This window comes from Nyctibius grandis, chromosome 27 (assembly GCF_013368605.1).
Source record: "Nyctibius grandis isolate bNycGra1 chromosome 27, bNycGra1.pri, whole genome shotgun sequence".
NCBI classification, from domain to species: domain Eukaryota; kingdom Metazoa; phylum Chordata; class Aves; order Nyctibiiformes; family Nyctibiidae; genus Nyctibius; species Nyctibius grandis.
This window is the reverse complement of record NC_090684.1, coordinates 4,458,893-4,473,951: the sequence shown is the minus strand read 5'-3', so window position 1 is coordinate 4,473,951 and position 15,059 is coordinate 4,458,893. Positions and strand designations below refer to the sequence as shown.

The 15,059-nt window shown below is 50.2% G+C and overlaps 1 protein-coding gene across 1 annotated transcript; it reads right to left on the bottom strand.

Annotated features, from left to right (window-relative positions):
- Positions 1 to 2,672: 2,672 nt before the first annotated feature.
- Positions 2,673 to 14,509, bottom strand: MAPK13 (mitogen-activated protein kinase 13). Its single transcript, XM_068419135.1, has 12 exons — positions 14,391 to 14,509; positions 10,644 to 10,773; positions 10,221 to 10,279; positions 9,042 to 9,150; positions 7,992 to 8,021; positions 7,506 to 7,553; positions 6,089 to 6,203; positions 5,657 to 5,728; positions 5,048 to 5,127; positions 4,498 to 4,576; positions 3,066 to 3,242; positions 2,673 to 2,752 (listed from the first exon to the last, which is right to left on the bottom strand). The coding sequence occupies exons 1-12, from the start codon at positions 14,507 to 14,509 to the stop codon at positions 2,673 to 2,675; spliced, it is 1,098 nt and encodes a 365-aa protein (XP_068275236.1).
- Positions 14,510 to 15,059: the final 550 nt, after the last annotated feature.

The window sequence follows — 15,059 nt, the reverse complement described above, 5'->3', positions numbered from 1 at the left end:
CCAGGACTGTGATTATTAACTAGAGTGGTGTTTAAGGGAATATGTGACAGGTTGAGGGGTGTCCTAATACTTATTTAATGACTTTTTTTGTGGGAGTGAAGCATACTCATTCATATTTGGAGCAAGTATAAATAAAAGCCTGTCAGAGGAAAAAAAAAAATATATATATATTCTGTGGCACTGCAGAGGGGATAAATAGCCCCAAAAGACCCCATTGTACTTCAGAAACTCTGGCAGTTAACTGTCCAGTCTCCTGGCTGTCCCCTCAGATCCCAGTGGTCAAGACCTAGCAGGTACTTGGCTTTAAAATAAGCCACACAAGCGCCTATGGGCTGTATTTCAAAGGGACTAATGAGAGGTGTTGGCTACAAGATCATCAAGATGCACTAGAAAGAGAGCCAGGAATTTCCATAACAAAAGTATCAGACTTTGAGACTACCTTGGAGTCCCCCTACTCCCCCAACCCCTGCTCTTCCCCATTTGCTATCCTGACCTATCCCACCCTGGGGATAAGTTACACTTGGTTTACTCTAAGCACGAGTATTTAGGTGCTCATATGAGACACAAACTCATCAAGGTAAGAACCTGCAGACGGAGTTGTAATAACACCACAGACACTTTCAGATCCCATTCGCTTATTTTGTTCCTGTAATTATTTTTCCTCTCTCCTCTGTTCTAATGGCAATAACATTTATAGCAAATACCCATTTATAGCAAATACCCGTGTACTTGAGCGGTGGTTTGGGACGTACCGACGCGCACGCATCAAACAATGCCAGGCTTCAGATGATATCAGTATACATCCAGTACATCAAATTATTTTAAAGATCAAAACATACTTTTACATTTGAATGAACTATTTAGCATATTGTAGAACCAAAAGGTGGAACAAACTTTCCCTGGAGGGAGGATCCAGATGACTCTGAGTCTGGGTTCATAAAACAACCTCCCTTACTCCTCTTATCACAATGTTATCTGAACACCTTTCCAAAGCAATTAAATCCAGGCAACTTGAACAAGCATTTTCTCAGATCATCCTACGTGTTTTTTTGTCCACATCCAGAAGCAAAAAAAAAAAAAAAAAAAAAAAGAGATTATTGTGGTGTTTTTCATCTCATATAAAACTCTACAACTACTAAGAAAGTGTGTGTTAGAGCAGGGCTGGGTGCAGCTGGCCGGGTGCTGTCCCCAGCTGAGTGCCAGCTGCACAGTCCCACCCCACCACACCCGGGGACTCTGAGCATCTCAGAGAAGGCAATTTCTTGTAGCTACCAAGAATTACTCACTAAATAAGTGAATGAATTAAAATTTGCATAGACAAATAAGAAATGCAAAACCTCAATGAAAGTGCAGTAAAGGGAATCAGTGAAGCTCTTACTCACAAGGATGTTTTCTAGCCTGTAGTGGGTTTTGTGAGATATTCTATTTAATAAAATTATCTTAGATGCAATTTATAATGATGCCAACTGAAGGAGCTAATCTGATACCAATAAACTAAGATATCTGAACTTATTTTCTGTGCTCACTGAGTTGAATTGTTGTGTTCCTCCTCCTAATGCTAGTTTGTTCATGCAACATACTTCTCTGCTTTTTTTTCCCCCCAATATATGAACTTTTTTTTTTAGTTACTTTGAGAGCTGAGCCTTAGGACTGACAACTATTTTCCAAATGGTCAGTTTAAATGTCTCTTCGTACTGAGGATCCCTGGTTTAACTGATCCCACAGAGCAGAAGGAACGAGGATATAAGGGGTCACATCGCTGGGCTGCGTAAGGCAACACCAGCCCTGCTGGGAGATAAAGGCAGCCCGGAGCAGGCAGGGCGAGCGTGGGGAGAGGGTGCCCAGCGAGAGATAAGGGTGGGGGAGAGAGAGCGGTTGGGGAAACCCATCTGAGCAGCAAGAAGGGGCAGCAGGACTGGGATGATAATGCAGCTCCCTGGGATGGCCGGTCTGTCAACGTGGCCATGAATTCCCAGGCTGTGTTTGCAGCTAGCAGTGAGGAGGAGACGGCACGACCAGACCCCAGGGAGGGAAATTAGCAGGGCAAAAAATTAGCAGCTGTCCGGAGGAGGAAGCACCCCAGCAGGGAGGTTTGTGTACAGCAAGAGTTTGGAGCTGCTCTGGACACAGACCGATCCCGTGATCGACTGGATTCCTTGTGGCGTCCTGGAGCTGACGCCGTCCCAGCAGCCTGGCTGTGCTGGGTGCTGTTTGACTGCTCGGGGAAGGGGACGCAGTCAGTGCTAGGTTGGATAAAGTCTTGTTATGTTGAATTTTGCTATTTCTGATTATTTTGCTTGGGACTCACTTCCCAACTTCCCTTTTTCTTTACCTTATCCATAATTAATGTACTAAAACCTGTGCTTGGAAAGACTAATGAGAAGGGAGCAATTAAATCCCTGCTCTCTCAAGTGGACAAATTAAAAAAAAAAGAAGAAACACCAGGTAAAATTCTCCCACTTAAAGTTCCAATGAGAATATATTTATCTTTTTGTGTTGAAAACTGTTTCAGGTGCTTCCCCCTTCAGTCGAACAAAGTCCAATGCCCAGAGCACGGTGTCATCCCTGGTTTGGCGCACGGAGAAGTCCCAGAGGCCAAACGATGGCCACCAGCAAGGCAGCGTGGAGTGAATCCGATCCATCATGCAGGAGAAGTGAACCCGCACCGGGCGCTACAACGACATCCCACTTCGCTTCTTCGAGTCCTTCCGTGCGATGGGACTGAAGGACAAGATCTCCTTGTAAATATGCTCTTGAAAAACAGAACAAAATAACCGTGAATGTGTGATTTTAGAGGACACAAATGAAAAGTTGGAGTGTTAGAGGAGGTATTCAGTGGAGAGGATAGGGCAGATACGAGCTGGGAGAGACAGACAGAGCAGAGAGGGGAAAAAATTCTGCCTGAAGAGCTGGAGGGATCTTTGTTGAATGCATAAAAGCAAGAGCAAGGCAAGGGAGATGTGCACCATCACCAAGGCACCAGCAGGCAACTGCAGCCTTACAGGAAAGGGAGAGAGGCAGGAAAGTCCCGTCCTCGACAGGAACTTCAAAGAAGATAGACTTACTTCTCCACTCATCTATCGAAAGCTTTTCGTGCTCCAGAGAATCATCGTAGGACTGTTGAGCTTCAGTCTCCTCCTCGACGTCTCGGAACTGGTCGAAATAGGGGTGAGCCAACGCCTCCGTCGCCGTAAGGCGCTTCTCCACGTCCAGCTGCAACATCTTGTCAAGCAGATCCACCGCTGTAGGAGGAGATGGGAACAGGGCTAAGCAAAGTGCGACGGAGAACAAGCCTCCCGTGCACGAACCCTGCGAGCGATGGGACTAGTGTATCCAACGCTACATCTCCAGAGCTGAAAAATGAAAGAGATTCCTCAACCTGGTCAAGGTAGCGTGGAGCTCCCGGCAGTGGGGACGCCACATCTGCCCCACAGCAGCCGTGGGGAGCTCTCACTGACAGATCTGGGGGTGTAAATTGTGAAGAAATAACAAATGAGTCTTGAAGGAGCCTTGCTGCAGGGATGGGGCTGCAGAACCGTAAACAGCAAGCCAGTAACTTCAAGATATTTTTCAGTTTTAATAATTTGCTTTCACTCTGACCCCTGCAACTCAAAATTAGTGAGTAATCTCTACAGAAATCTATACACCCCCAGCAAACAGGAAGGCAGGAAGCTCAGACATCAACTAGTCTCCCAGCCCCGTTCCCCCTTGGTTTTAACAGCTTAATGCTTTCTTCTTTTCAGCTTTTACAAGAGTTTTGCTCTCTCTTGCCTCTAATCGACCTGGGGAAAGAGCTCCTTGGAAGAGATCAATTTTTACCATGAAAATTGCCCGTCTGAGCTGCCTGTTAAGTATCAACAGATCCAGATGTTCAACAAACAGTTCGGATCTAAGCTGTACTCTATAAAAATAAATTAAAAAAATCACTGAGTGGATGATGGGGCTCTCTTAGCACTTCATCAAAACCTGTGACACCTTAGATGTGGGGCTGGGAAACAATAATGAACAAAGAAGAGCTGGTTTATTTATCTAAATACTACTGATCATAATATCACCTGCTTGGCTACAAGCAACAACCTCTGGAAGCCAATATCAGCCAAAATTCATCCCAACTCTCATACCGAGTGGAGCTGATGCACACACCTGTCCTAATCCCATAATTTGCACCCCACAACATAGACATCCCTTATATCCAGCACCCGCTCGCTTCTGGCTTGTTGATGCAAGAGCCAGAAGTTTCTCTCTTCCTTAAATATTGTATGTTACAGTCTGTGTTATTTCAAAATTAAATTAAAAATTTAAAGAGTCAAGTAAATGGCCAAGAACAGCCATTCTAATGCTAATAAAGAATAATTTTGCTTTTAATTCCTAACATATTTTCTCTGGGGAGAGGCAGGGCACAACCTGCAAGGGAGGGAGTAGCAAGAAGTTATGAGAAAGAGGAGAAAAAAAAATCACAGCTGTGAAAAGTCGTGAGAAATGCCAGAGCTGACTTACCCCGAGGATTGGCTTTGGGGAAAAGCACAGACAAATCCTTCTTGGGGATTTTAGGAAGGGACTTGATGTAACTCTTAGCCTGAAAGAGAAAGGAAAGCACAGACATTCTGCACGTGGACAAGTGCCAGGGGCTGGGAAATCCAACTCTCAGGTCTCATGGCTCAGAGGAGCAAAGGCAAACGAACAGCAGATCATCCGAGGTGACACGTGTCAGCGACCAGTTTGCAAGGAACTGTTTTTACCAATTGAGATGCAGAAATATTCCTGCTTTAAGGGCCAAACTGGAGAACAGAGGAGGTCAGTGGTTTGCTGGGGTGTCAGGCACCTCACCCTGGAGTCCCTGCAATCCCCACCAGTTCCCAACACACCAAATCCATCAGATGTGCCACTAGCAAAGAGAAACATCTTCCTTGTCAAGGGGGAAGACTGCTGTTGCTCTTCTCCGCTGCTGTGCAAGCAGCACCTCTCCCATCTCGAAGACCCGGCCAAGCAAACCTCTCCCCACCACACCTCTGCCAGCAAAACCTGAACCCACAGCGACCTTCCTTACCGCTTTGTCCTCCAGCTTCTCCACGAAGTCTTCTCCTGGGTGCCCCGTTACTTTCAGGATCTGAGTCAGTTGGTCCAGGTCTGGCAGGCTGCGTTAAAGATCACGCGTGCAGGAGCGAGCCCTGGGGACCCCCCACCAGCTCAGCCTGCGGGCTGGGTGCCCGCGAGCCCGAGGACCCGTGGGAGCTACGAGGAGGTTGGGATACAAACCCAACAGAGCCGCACAAGCAGAGACTCGTTAGACGGGCAAAAAGAGCTCTGAGGCTTTTTTCCTGGGGTGCCGTTTTCATCAATGGATCATTTCGCTGGCAGAACTCTGCCAGGGCGTGGGCCTGGGGGGTACACGAGGGTTTGGGGATGGAGCTGTGGCCACGCACAGTTAGACTGCTGACACAGAGCACGCGTGGCCAGCACAGAGGGGGATTTCTAAGGTGGCTTGGCCCCCTCCTATCTTCTGTTTCCCTCACCAAAATGACTCGTCCCCATCATTACCTCCTGGTAAACCAGACCGACACCTATTTTTCTCAGTAGCCTTCTTCCTAAAAGCCCTTTCACACACACCAAGAATTATTACTCCCCCCCAGGGAACCGGTTCAGCCTGAAAGGATACAGTCTTTTCCTTTAAACAGCGTTTTCCCAGTCAGCATTTCTGCCATGATACAGCCAATAGACCAGATATCCACTGCTCGGAGAGAAAAGAAGAAGAAAAAAAAGAAGAAAGAGGACAGTAAAGAGGCAGCAATGCTTGCTGGGGCTGTTGCTTGCTTTCTTGCTTGCAGCAGACACCGATTTAAATTTCACTCCCATTTTCCACCCTCTCTCCTGTTCTTTCTACGCTGCTAAAATCTCTGCTTCCATCATTTCCCGCAGGCACGAGCTTTGAGAGGCAAGCAGCAGCTCTGGGACTCGCCCTGCTCCAGGGGACACCGATGATAAAGCAGCAAAACATCTGGAGGATTTACGTGAGCTCTGACCCAGCCGTGACAGCGGGATCCCCGGGCTCGTCACCGCACAGTCACACCGCTGAAGCAACCCAGCTCACCTGTCTGGTTGTAATGCATCCAGTTCAGGATGACTTCGGGGGCCCTGTACCAGCGCGTAACCACGTAGCCGGTCATTTCAGCGTCGGCGTGTCTGGCCAAGCCAAAGTCCAAGATCTGCAGTTCACCAAAGGAAGAGGGAGAAGGAAGGGCAGGAAAGACAAGAGAAATCCTACAGGCAAGTGAGGAGCTACTTCAAAGAGGTCACAACGAAGCTCCAACTACACCACAGCCACCCATGAAATGGTTCAAAGAACTGACAGGTTTGTCTTAATTCCACTGTAAATTGCAAACCGGCTGCAAAACCAGCCATTGTGTGAAGACCCTGGAGAAGGGATCGGTGCTGTGCGCTACCTGGAAGGTCACTTCCTCTCTTGAAGCTTAAGTTTCAAATCAGAATCAGTCAGGTTGGAAGACCCCTCTGGAATCATCAAGTCCAACCATTGCCCTGACACCACCATGTCAACTAGACCAGGGCACTAAGTGCCATGGCCAGGCTTTTCTTAAACACCTCCAGAGATGGTGACTCCACCACCTCCCTGGGCAGCCCCTTCCAATGGCTAATGACCCTTGCTAAGAAGAAATGCTTCCTAATGTCCAACCTGAACCTCCCCTGGCGAAGCTTGAGGCTGTGTCCTCTTGTCCTGTCACTAGTTGCCTGGGAGAAGAGGCCGACTCCCACTCTGCTATACTCTCAGGTAGTTGTAGAGAGCGAGAAGGTCTCCCCTCAGCCTCTTTTTCTGCAGGCTAAACACCCCCAGGTCCCTCAGCCACTCCTCACAGGACATACCCTCTAGACCCTATCTCTGAGCTTTATTTAATTGAGTTCTATAACCTGGCGGTAAAGGTGTGCTCCCAGGTCACCACGACTCACCCTTTCCTATAAAATCACCCTGCAGCTGACAGGGGTGGCCTCTCCCTCAATCCTGGAGATGACCCAACCTTTACCGGCAACAGAGCCGTTCCCTGCAATACACATTACAGAAAACCCAGGCTGGACCATCGCAGCTTGGGTGAACCCTTCAGAGCAATCCTGAACATAACTTTGTCTGGAATCACAACCATCACATCAGTGAGAACCAAAGGGTAACTGGGGTTGAATCCAGTTATCCTTCAGGGATCGGTCACCTAACGCAAGCATTGCTCAGCAGCATTGCATCTGTTTAGGAAGTCGTTACGAAGCGCCGTGCCACAGGAATTACGGCGACAGGATGTTCATTCCAAGTCTTGGGCCCTGACTCAGCAAGTTACATCAGCAGGTGAGTATTTCTCACTGCCTGCAACCGCCGGGTAATGAAACGCCTCGAATCGAGTCTCAGAAGGCAAGAGGAAACATGACGGTGCCGGATTCCTGCTGGCAGAGCAGTTCCTCCGCGATCTGATATGCTACGTGCTACAAAGCGGTGCTTTTCCACCTACCTTTAGCTGACAGTCTTCGTTCACGGCCAGGTTGCCTGGCTTCAGGTCCTACAACAGACAAGAACAGAATAATAAGGATGTTTTAATTTGCAATACATCAACACGAGCCTCAACCAAAGCTCTGCTCGCCTTTGATGGGATCCCATAACATCCCAAGTCCAGTACTGATACAGCAAAGGCACCATGCTTGCTATACTGTACAGCTTGAGGTTACTATTTTATTTTATCTGAAGCAGTTTTCATTCAAAAAGCGTCATAAAATGCTTCACAGCTCATCAGAAAATACAGCATTTCCTCAAAATGCTGCACAAGTAGCAAATCCAAACATGTATAGGGTGGAGGAGGGAAAAGAGGGAGGACACCAGAGAGACCTTAGAGCAGATGAGGCTGTTTGTGAAATGATGTTTAGGATTTTTTTTACTTTACACCCAAAATGTGTTTTTCTTAAACGGACAAAAATCAGAGTAACAGCGCCCATGAACTTACCCTGTGGATGATTCCGGCTGAATGAATGTACTGCAATAAAAAGAGAAGCCACAACGTGATCACCAGCAGACAAGACTTTCTGTTCTCCAGCAGAGAAGTGAGAGCTACAAACAAGAACTTGCTGAGAACACAACTCTGCCTGGGGCAGCAGGTGGAAAAGAAATCTCTGCACTGAATTTCTGACAATATTTGCGATGATATTGCCCCTCTACAGAAGAGGGTAGAGCAGAAGAGGAGGAATGGAGCAACCGTTCCTTACAGCGAGTGAACTAGTAGCTTAAAACTATCAAAGGCACCAGGGTTACAGGTAGGAACGTGGTCAGTAGATGACATGAAAACTTTTTTTTTCCACATAGTTTAACACCCAACCCAACATTTAACACCCAACCAACACGTCGTCATTAAACCACAAAACTGGAAATCAGATTCGAGTTGCAAAAACGGACTACAGGGCTTTTATGGCACCAGTTACACCTTCTGTGTGTCCTTCCCCGCTTTGTTTAAACGCAAGATAACAGTGATCTGGGGAAAGGTGTTATTAAGGTGAGCTCATTAGTGCCCGTAAGCCGCAGCTCTGGTTCCGGGTGAAGGGTGTTACAGAGGGCAACGTTAAGACGTTGGCTCTGCCCCTCGGGGTTTGCAGGGATTGCCTCCTGCTCTCTCAAAGCAGCGTATTCCTTCCTTGTTCTGTTGAATAGAAAATCATTCCCTGTCTTCTCCTCTGTTAGGAATTGAGCAGAAGCTCCCGTTGCTACCAGCCTCCTCCTTTCTACACAGAGTTTTGCTAAGGGTTGGGGCAAGTCAGAGAGCGTCGCAACCGCTGCCATGGGAAAACCACCGCAAGGTCTATGACTGCCGATTGCTTCGGTACCCATCAACTGATGTGAACGAGCAGATGTGTGCTGGAAGAGTCACTCAACAGCAAATATCTCCTCTCAGGCTATGCCATAACCCCCCCAAATCTTCCTATACAGTGTTGGAAGGGGGTTTTGTTATGGTGACGTGTAAAGGAGACACAAGGAGTCACTAAACTCCTCCGGACCCACCTACCTTCAGCCCTTTCAGCATTTGGTAGACCAGGTACTGGATCTTTTCGTCACTGAATTCATGTCCCATGATCTTTTGTAAATCTGTCCGCATGTATGGCATCACCAGGTAGCTAAAAGGCAGGAAGACAAGGCCCTGAGTCTAGAAGAAAAACACAGGGAACCAGGCTAGCCTTGTTCTCACTTGGGTTTTTTCGGCTGTGTAACTTACGGTAACCAAGACGAGTTGCCGTGACAATGTTCCCAGCACAGCCTGCAGCGACGCTGGGGTTTCGACCTGCTCTGAAAATTGCCCTTTCTCCTCCCCTCAAATTAGATATCTGACCTCAAATCAGAACAAGGGTCTTCCAAACTTTTACAGTCCTGAATTAGTTTACTTTAGACCTCAAGTGATGTTCAATCCCGGACAGCCTTACACCATCTGGGAGCCGAAACATCTTGCACAGCTTGAAAGAGTCTTGCAAAACTGCTGCGTTGGCTCCCAAATTTATCTTTGTAACCTTCTCAAGCCCTGCCTCGGAAGACAACATCTAGCTTCCTTCAGTCCTTGGCCTGCTGCTGAGACTGCTAATTACTTGATCGTCTTCCAGCAGGAACTGATCCGAGAACCTTCAAACACTTTTCCTGCAGGCTGCTAAATACCCAGCCATCAGCTGAAAACCCAAACCCTGCTCGTGGCTCAAGGATGGGGAAGGGAAAACGACTCATCCAACCTCACCATCACCACAAAATGCCACAAAAAAAAAAAAATGAAGAGCCAGCATCACGGTGAAAAGCCAGCCAGGTCTTTAGAATTCTCCGTTTAATTGCCCCAGGGCCAACAATACTTCTCCAGCTCTGAGTGCAGCCTCTTAGCTCAGCAGTCACCCAGGCAGCGTGTTGGCACGGATCATGCTACATGTGATACGCCACGGAATGTAATGCCTCTTCCTTACATACCTGGGTCTATATACACTGTTCTCCCAGCTGTGAGCGTGGCGTGGGAGCTGGTTATGGTTTCTGGGTGTTCTCCCCATGGGAACTGACTCGTGCTTTTGATTCTTTGTGTTATTTGGGGACATCTAGGTTTAGCCTGGCCCCTTTTAGACTGCACTTCACCCCGGCCTATCGTCCTGCTGCTAAGTCACCGGTGTCTTGGGCAATGGCTGAGTCTACACAGAGTGAACAAAAACTCCAAACTTACAAGTCCTGGAAGCCCTGGTAGGAGGTGGCGGAGGTGAAGACATCAAGCAGCCCAATGACCTGGTGGAGAAGAGAAGTCCACATTTAAACCTCGAAACCGTTTGCTGTGCACGTGGGACTCACGCAGCAGCTCTCCATCGGCACACGCACATGGGTGAGCACCAAGAACTCCACGTGAGGAATCCGAGGACTCCTCACTATGCTGCACAGCTGCTTTTCCTCTTACTAATACTCAGGAGCACCCATTACACATCTGCTTCAGCCTGGTGCCAACTGGGTGCAGCAGACAGGCAGCAGTTAAACCCTGAGACTGCCTGCGCGTGCCAGATGTCGACACCTCTCAATTAAAAGAAAGGTGATGCTGCCACAAAGGACTTGTTTCCCCTCTTGTTTCACCAGGAAAGAAGAAAAACTGAGTACTTACGTTCTCGTGTTGCATGTGCTTCAACAGCATGAGCTCTCTGTACGCTCTCTTGGCAAAGATCTCCGACTGGAACGGGCGGCAGAGCTTCTTGATGGCCACTTTCTCCCCCGTCTTCTTGTCTATGGCTGAACTGCAGCAGAAAAATAAAACCCAGTTCTGACATCAGCAGCATGTTCGAACGAATTTTTGAGATACCAAAGGTCTTCTCCTAGAGAAGGGCTAATTCTGGAGCAAAGAACAGCAAAGAAAGGCCCCTTGATCTTGCCCAGCGCAGCCCTGCACACACAGCCGTTACCCTGTGTGACTTGGGGCAGCAAAGCACAGCCCATGCTCTTTGGAGGACAAGGTGAGCTACCAAGTAGTGGCTCATCTTTATTCCCCTTAACCTGCAGAAACGAGCTGGAGTTAACAGAGCCATGAGAAGAGGGAAACCCACATGGTTAAAGGCCAGGATTAGTTCTAGCTCTGCCTGCTCCTTCCCTCACGCATGGAGAGAAGGGAATAGAGCGATTTCTGCTTTGCCATCAGCCTGGAGGTTGTCGTCTTTGAAGGTCCATCAGGTGCCTTCGCTGTGTTCTGGAGCAAAGACAGTGGATGCCACACGCTGAAAATACCGGCTGCTGGAATTAATCCTCCTGCATTCGGGGTCTGTGGTGCTGTACGTACGCGTGTGTGTAAAAGCAGGTCTGAAAACAAGAGTCTTTTATAAAGCTGATGAAAACATGGTCCAACAGCCATCGCTGGAGGCGGGACGTGTCATTCCCTCTGGTTCCTTTCGCTGTTTGCGGCTGGAGCGGGCGATCCCACGATGCTTTCTCTCCTTTCGGAGGTTCTTTGATCAGGCCCCAGGTTTCACCAGGTAGGAAGAGGGGAGGGAGGTCCTCACGCAGAGATAACCCTAATTCGGGATCCTCGGGGGTGTTTTCCGGGGGGGTCTCGGTGTACCCTGTTACACATTGGTGTCTCAGCCCTTCCTTGACCTTTCCAAGAGGCAAACAGATGAGGAAAGGGTTTTCCCTGCCAAATCACGCTCTGGGTTTACAGAGCAGTTCCTCGTTGCTCTGTAAATCCTTATCTCATCTCCCAGGGAAACAGAAGGGCTGTAAACCGGCGTGTTTAGTCCCACAGCTTTTATCTGCGCAGGGTAACCGAGCCCACGTGAACGCTGGCATCGGAGCTTTGCACGAGTCCTCCAGCCTCACACGGACCCTTTTCTCCTGCTTCCTCCTCCAAAGGATTCGTGATCCACCCCCACCAGTCCCTGACCTCCAGGCTCCAGCCACTGCTCCTTCCTCGAGGCTCTCGCAGGATCCGAGACAGGGAGGGGCAGGTACCATAAAGCTGTAGACACGTTACTGTGACCTCCAGGGCTGTCACAATAAACAGGGAAATGCCATCTATAGTAACACAATCAAATGGTGCATTTCACGGGGTGTAGGGAGTAGGAGAGGTGGGAATATTCTGCTCTGCGTGGTTTTCCCTTCGGCCCAACACTGAGGAGGGGTTATCAGCTCCTTGCTGAAGATCTTGGAAGCCTCTCACACAGCTTTCTCCCATTGTCAGCCACAAGCCATCAGTTGTGGTGTGTCCTCCGGCAGCTTTCATCAGCCTCCCCGATACCATCGGGCAATCTCCCTGCTCTTGGCCACCGAGGTCCCTTCCAGTTGCTGTGCATGACGAGAGCGGACACATCCTTTGGGAGCTGTGGTGTGACAGTGATTTCGTTGGTGCATTCAGCTGGGAACAGCAAAGGAATTGCTGGACCAGTCACACAAGGCAGCTCCAGCATTGAACATGGCACGGGGTATCTTAGGAGGACAGGGAAGAGCTGTCTTGGTGTCAGGACTTCAGCGGGTGTTGGCAGAGGGGACAGCTCGGTGTAAGGTTTTCTGAGGAGCCCGGGAAGTAAGAGGAAGGGACTTGGACCATGTAGTCAAACAGCTTGTGCAGGACTCAGGGAAGATGCCCTAATCCGAGGGTGCAGGTTCTCACACACAGCATCCAACCCCACCACTCCACACAGGAGAGTTGGTGGTGGAGCTTCAGCCCACCCAGCACCAACAGCACCACCACGTCCACCCTTGCCCTAGGACACAGCTAAGAGTGAACAGACACAGCCGGGGAGAGCCCACCACGTCCTCCCCAGCCCAGGTTTAACGAACAGCTGAGGTTTGGGATGACGCCGGGCAGAGATGGGCCAGACCAGCGCCGGAGGGGTCAGAGGACTCTGCTCCCACAGCTACATTCGGCTGGAAGCCAAATCACTACAGGGTTGGGCAGAATTAACGAGGGAAGAAACACATCGTCGCTGTTTTGCCTGAGTTAGTTTCTCGGCTGCTCAAGGAGGAGTAAAAACCTGCAGCTCTGAATAATCCTGGATCATAGCAGGGTGTTGCCATGGGAAAGCTTCCCAGCAATTCCCAGCAGAGGACAGCAAATCCTAACTCCCCACGCTCCCACCTCTGCTTTGTGCAGGGATCAGCGCAAAGGGACCAGTAAAAGATTTGTAATTTTGTTGTTTGTTTTTTTTTCTGGTGGGCAAGGGAACTTCGGAAGGATTTCCCTTTCCTTCTTTGTCCTATTTTCTTTTTGTCCTCCTGTTTTCCTTCATGATAAACCCCAGAAAACACTGTGCAAATATCAAAAACCACCAGGTTCAGTTTTGCCTGATTTTGCAGGACTCATTTAAGCGTCTCAGAAGCTTAAATGCACCTGGGCAGCAGAGTGGGGAGAGAAACACTGGGGGCCTCTTTGTAACCAGGGGACAAGGACAGGACCTGGGCCCAGGGTTGCAGGATCCGTGCCGTGACAGCCGGCAGACAGACCTTGCCCAACCCCTACAAAAGGGGACACACCTTCTTGCTTGTTTGCTTTTTTTTTATAGCTCGGCGTGTTATGAAACAAGGGCCCCATTCAGATCCTCTCAATGGGCTGCTTCATGTTGAGCCTTAAAAAGTCGCCCGTCTCCTCCGCTCGCCAACGTAAACCCAGATCTGACTCCTCGCCCCCACGACAGGCACCTTTCCCGGCCGATGAACAGCAGCTTGTGCTGCTCCCTCGGAGGCTGAGGTTTATCAGCAGCAGGGAAGGAAGGCCCACTCTGTCACTGATCCTGGTTTACAATAATTTCTGTCTATTTTATGATTTCAAGCTGGAAGCGGTATCAAAGTGGTGGAGGGGGGATTGTCCAGCTCCTTTCTCCAGGCAGCCCAGCAAGGACACGCTGCAGCCACCCCTGTTCCAGTGCCCACCTCTGTCATCACCCACAAATGGCTTTCAGACACTCAGGTACCTATTTTGTCCCTCCCTTTTGCTGCCAGACAGAAACCCTCCCTTAACGCAAGCTCCAGACCAAGGCAGCTCGAAACCTGCCTGACCCCCAAGTCCAGGAGATCCCCCAAGTCCAGGTGATCCCCCCCCAAGTCCAGGTGACCCCCCCAGGTGTCAGCCCTGCCTACCTGGTCCTCGAGCCGCTGCCTGAGGACACCCACCGAGGTGAGCTTGGATGGGGAACGCTCCCCTCCGAGCCCACCCAGGGCAACCGCAGGAGGAAACATCTCCATTTCTTCAAGTTCCCGACCCGCTGCCCGCGCCGGAGCGGGAGGCAAACCTCCTTCATCACACATGCAAATGGCCTTTCCTAATGGAGGGGTGCCGACAAGCACCTCCTCACTTGCCCCCCGGCGCGATACTTCAGACACCCCCATCTCACCCCGTGCCTGGGGTGCAGGCAGGACCCCAACTCACCACACCGAGCCGTAGGCTCCGGACCCCAAGGGGTGGAGGGACGTGTATCTCCTGGGCAGCTCCCAGAGGGTTTTGTTCACCTCCTGTCTGTAAAAGCCTCTTCTCCTTGCGATGTTCATCGCCCGGCGGGTGCGGGACTGCCACCCCCCCAGAGTACCGGAGTACGGGAGGGCTTCTGGGGCGAGACAGGGACAGCGAGGCCTCCTGCGCTGGTAAAAAAAGGCTCTAGCGAGTTTCCTTCTCTGCTTTCAGCTGTTGGGAGCGTGAAGGGACATGTCTTTGGGCCCTCCTCCCTCCGCCTCCACATCGGCAGGGGTGAGGCATCAGGTGTCCCGACACGCCTCGCTCCGTACAGGTGCCTCCGGACTCTGCTACAGAGCGGAGCGCCCAGCCCGCGGCAGGCACACCTCCGGCAGCCCCACCGGCAGCTCTCCTGCTGCCACCGGGCCACCAGCCCAGAAATGTCCTCGTGGGGCTCGGAGGGGGCCTCCTGAAATCCCTGCTCTGAACAAGCGGGTGAGTAAGGACTTGTCGAGCCGGGGAATCCGGGGGACAAGCCACAGCGCCTCGTCAGATGAGCGGGGACATTCTTCTTTCCAGCTGATGGAGGGCAGCTCCGGGCTCGTGACGAAGGACACCGGGGTGTCACCTCCACAGACGAGCAGGGAA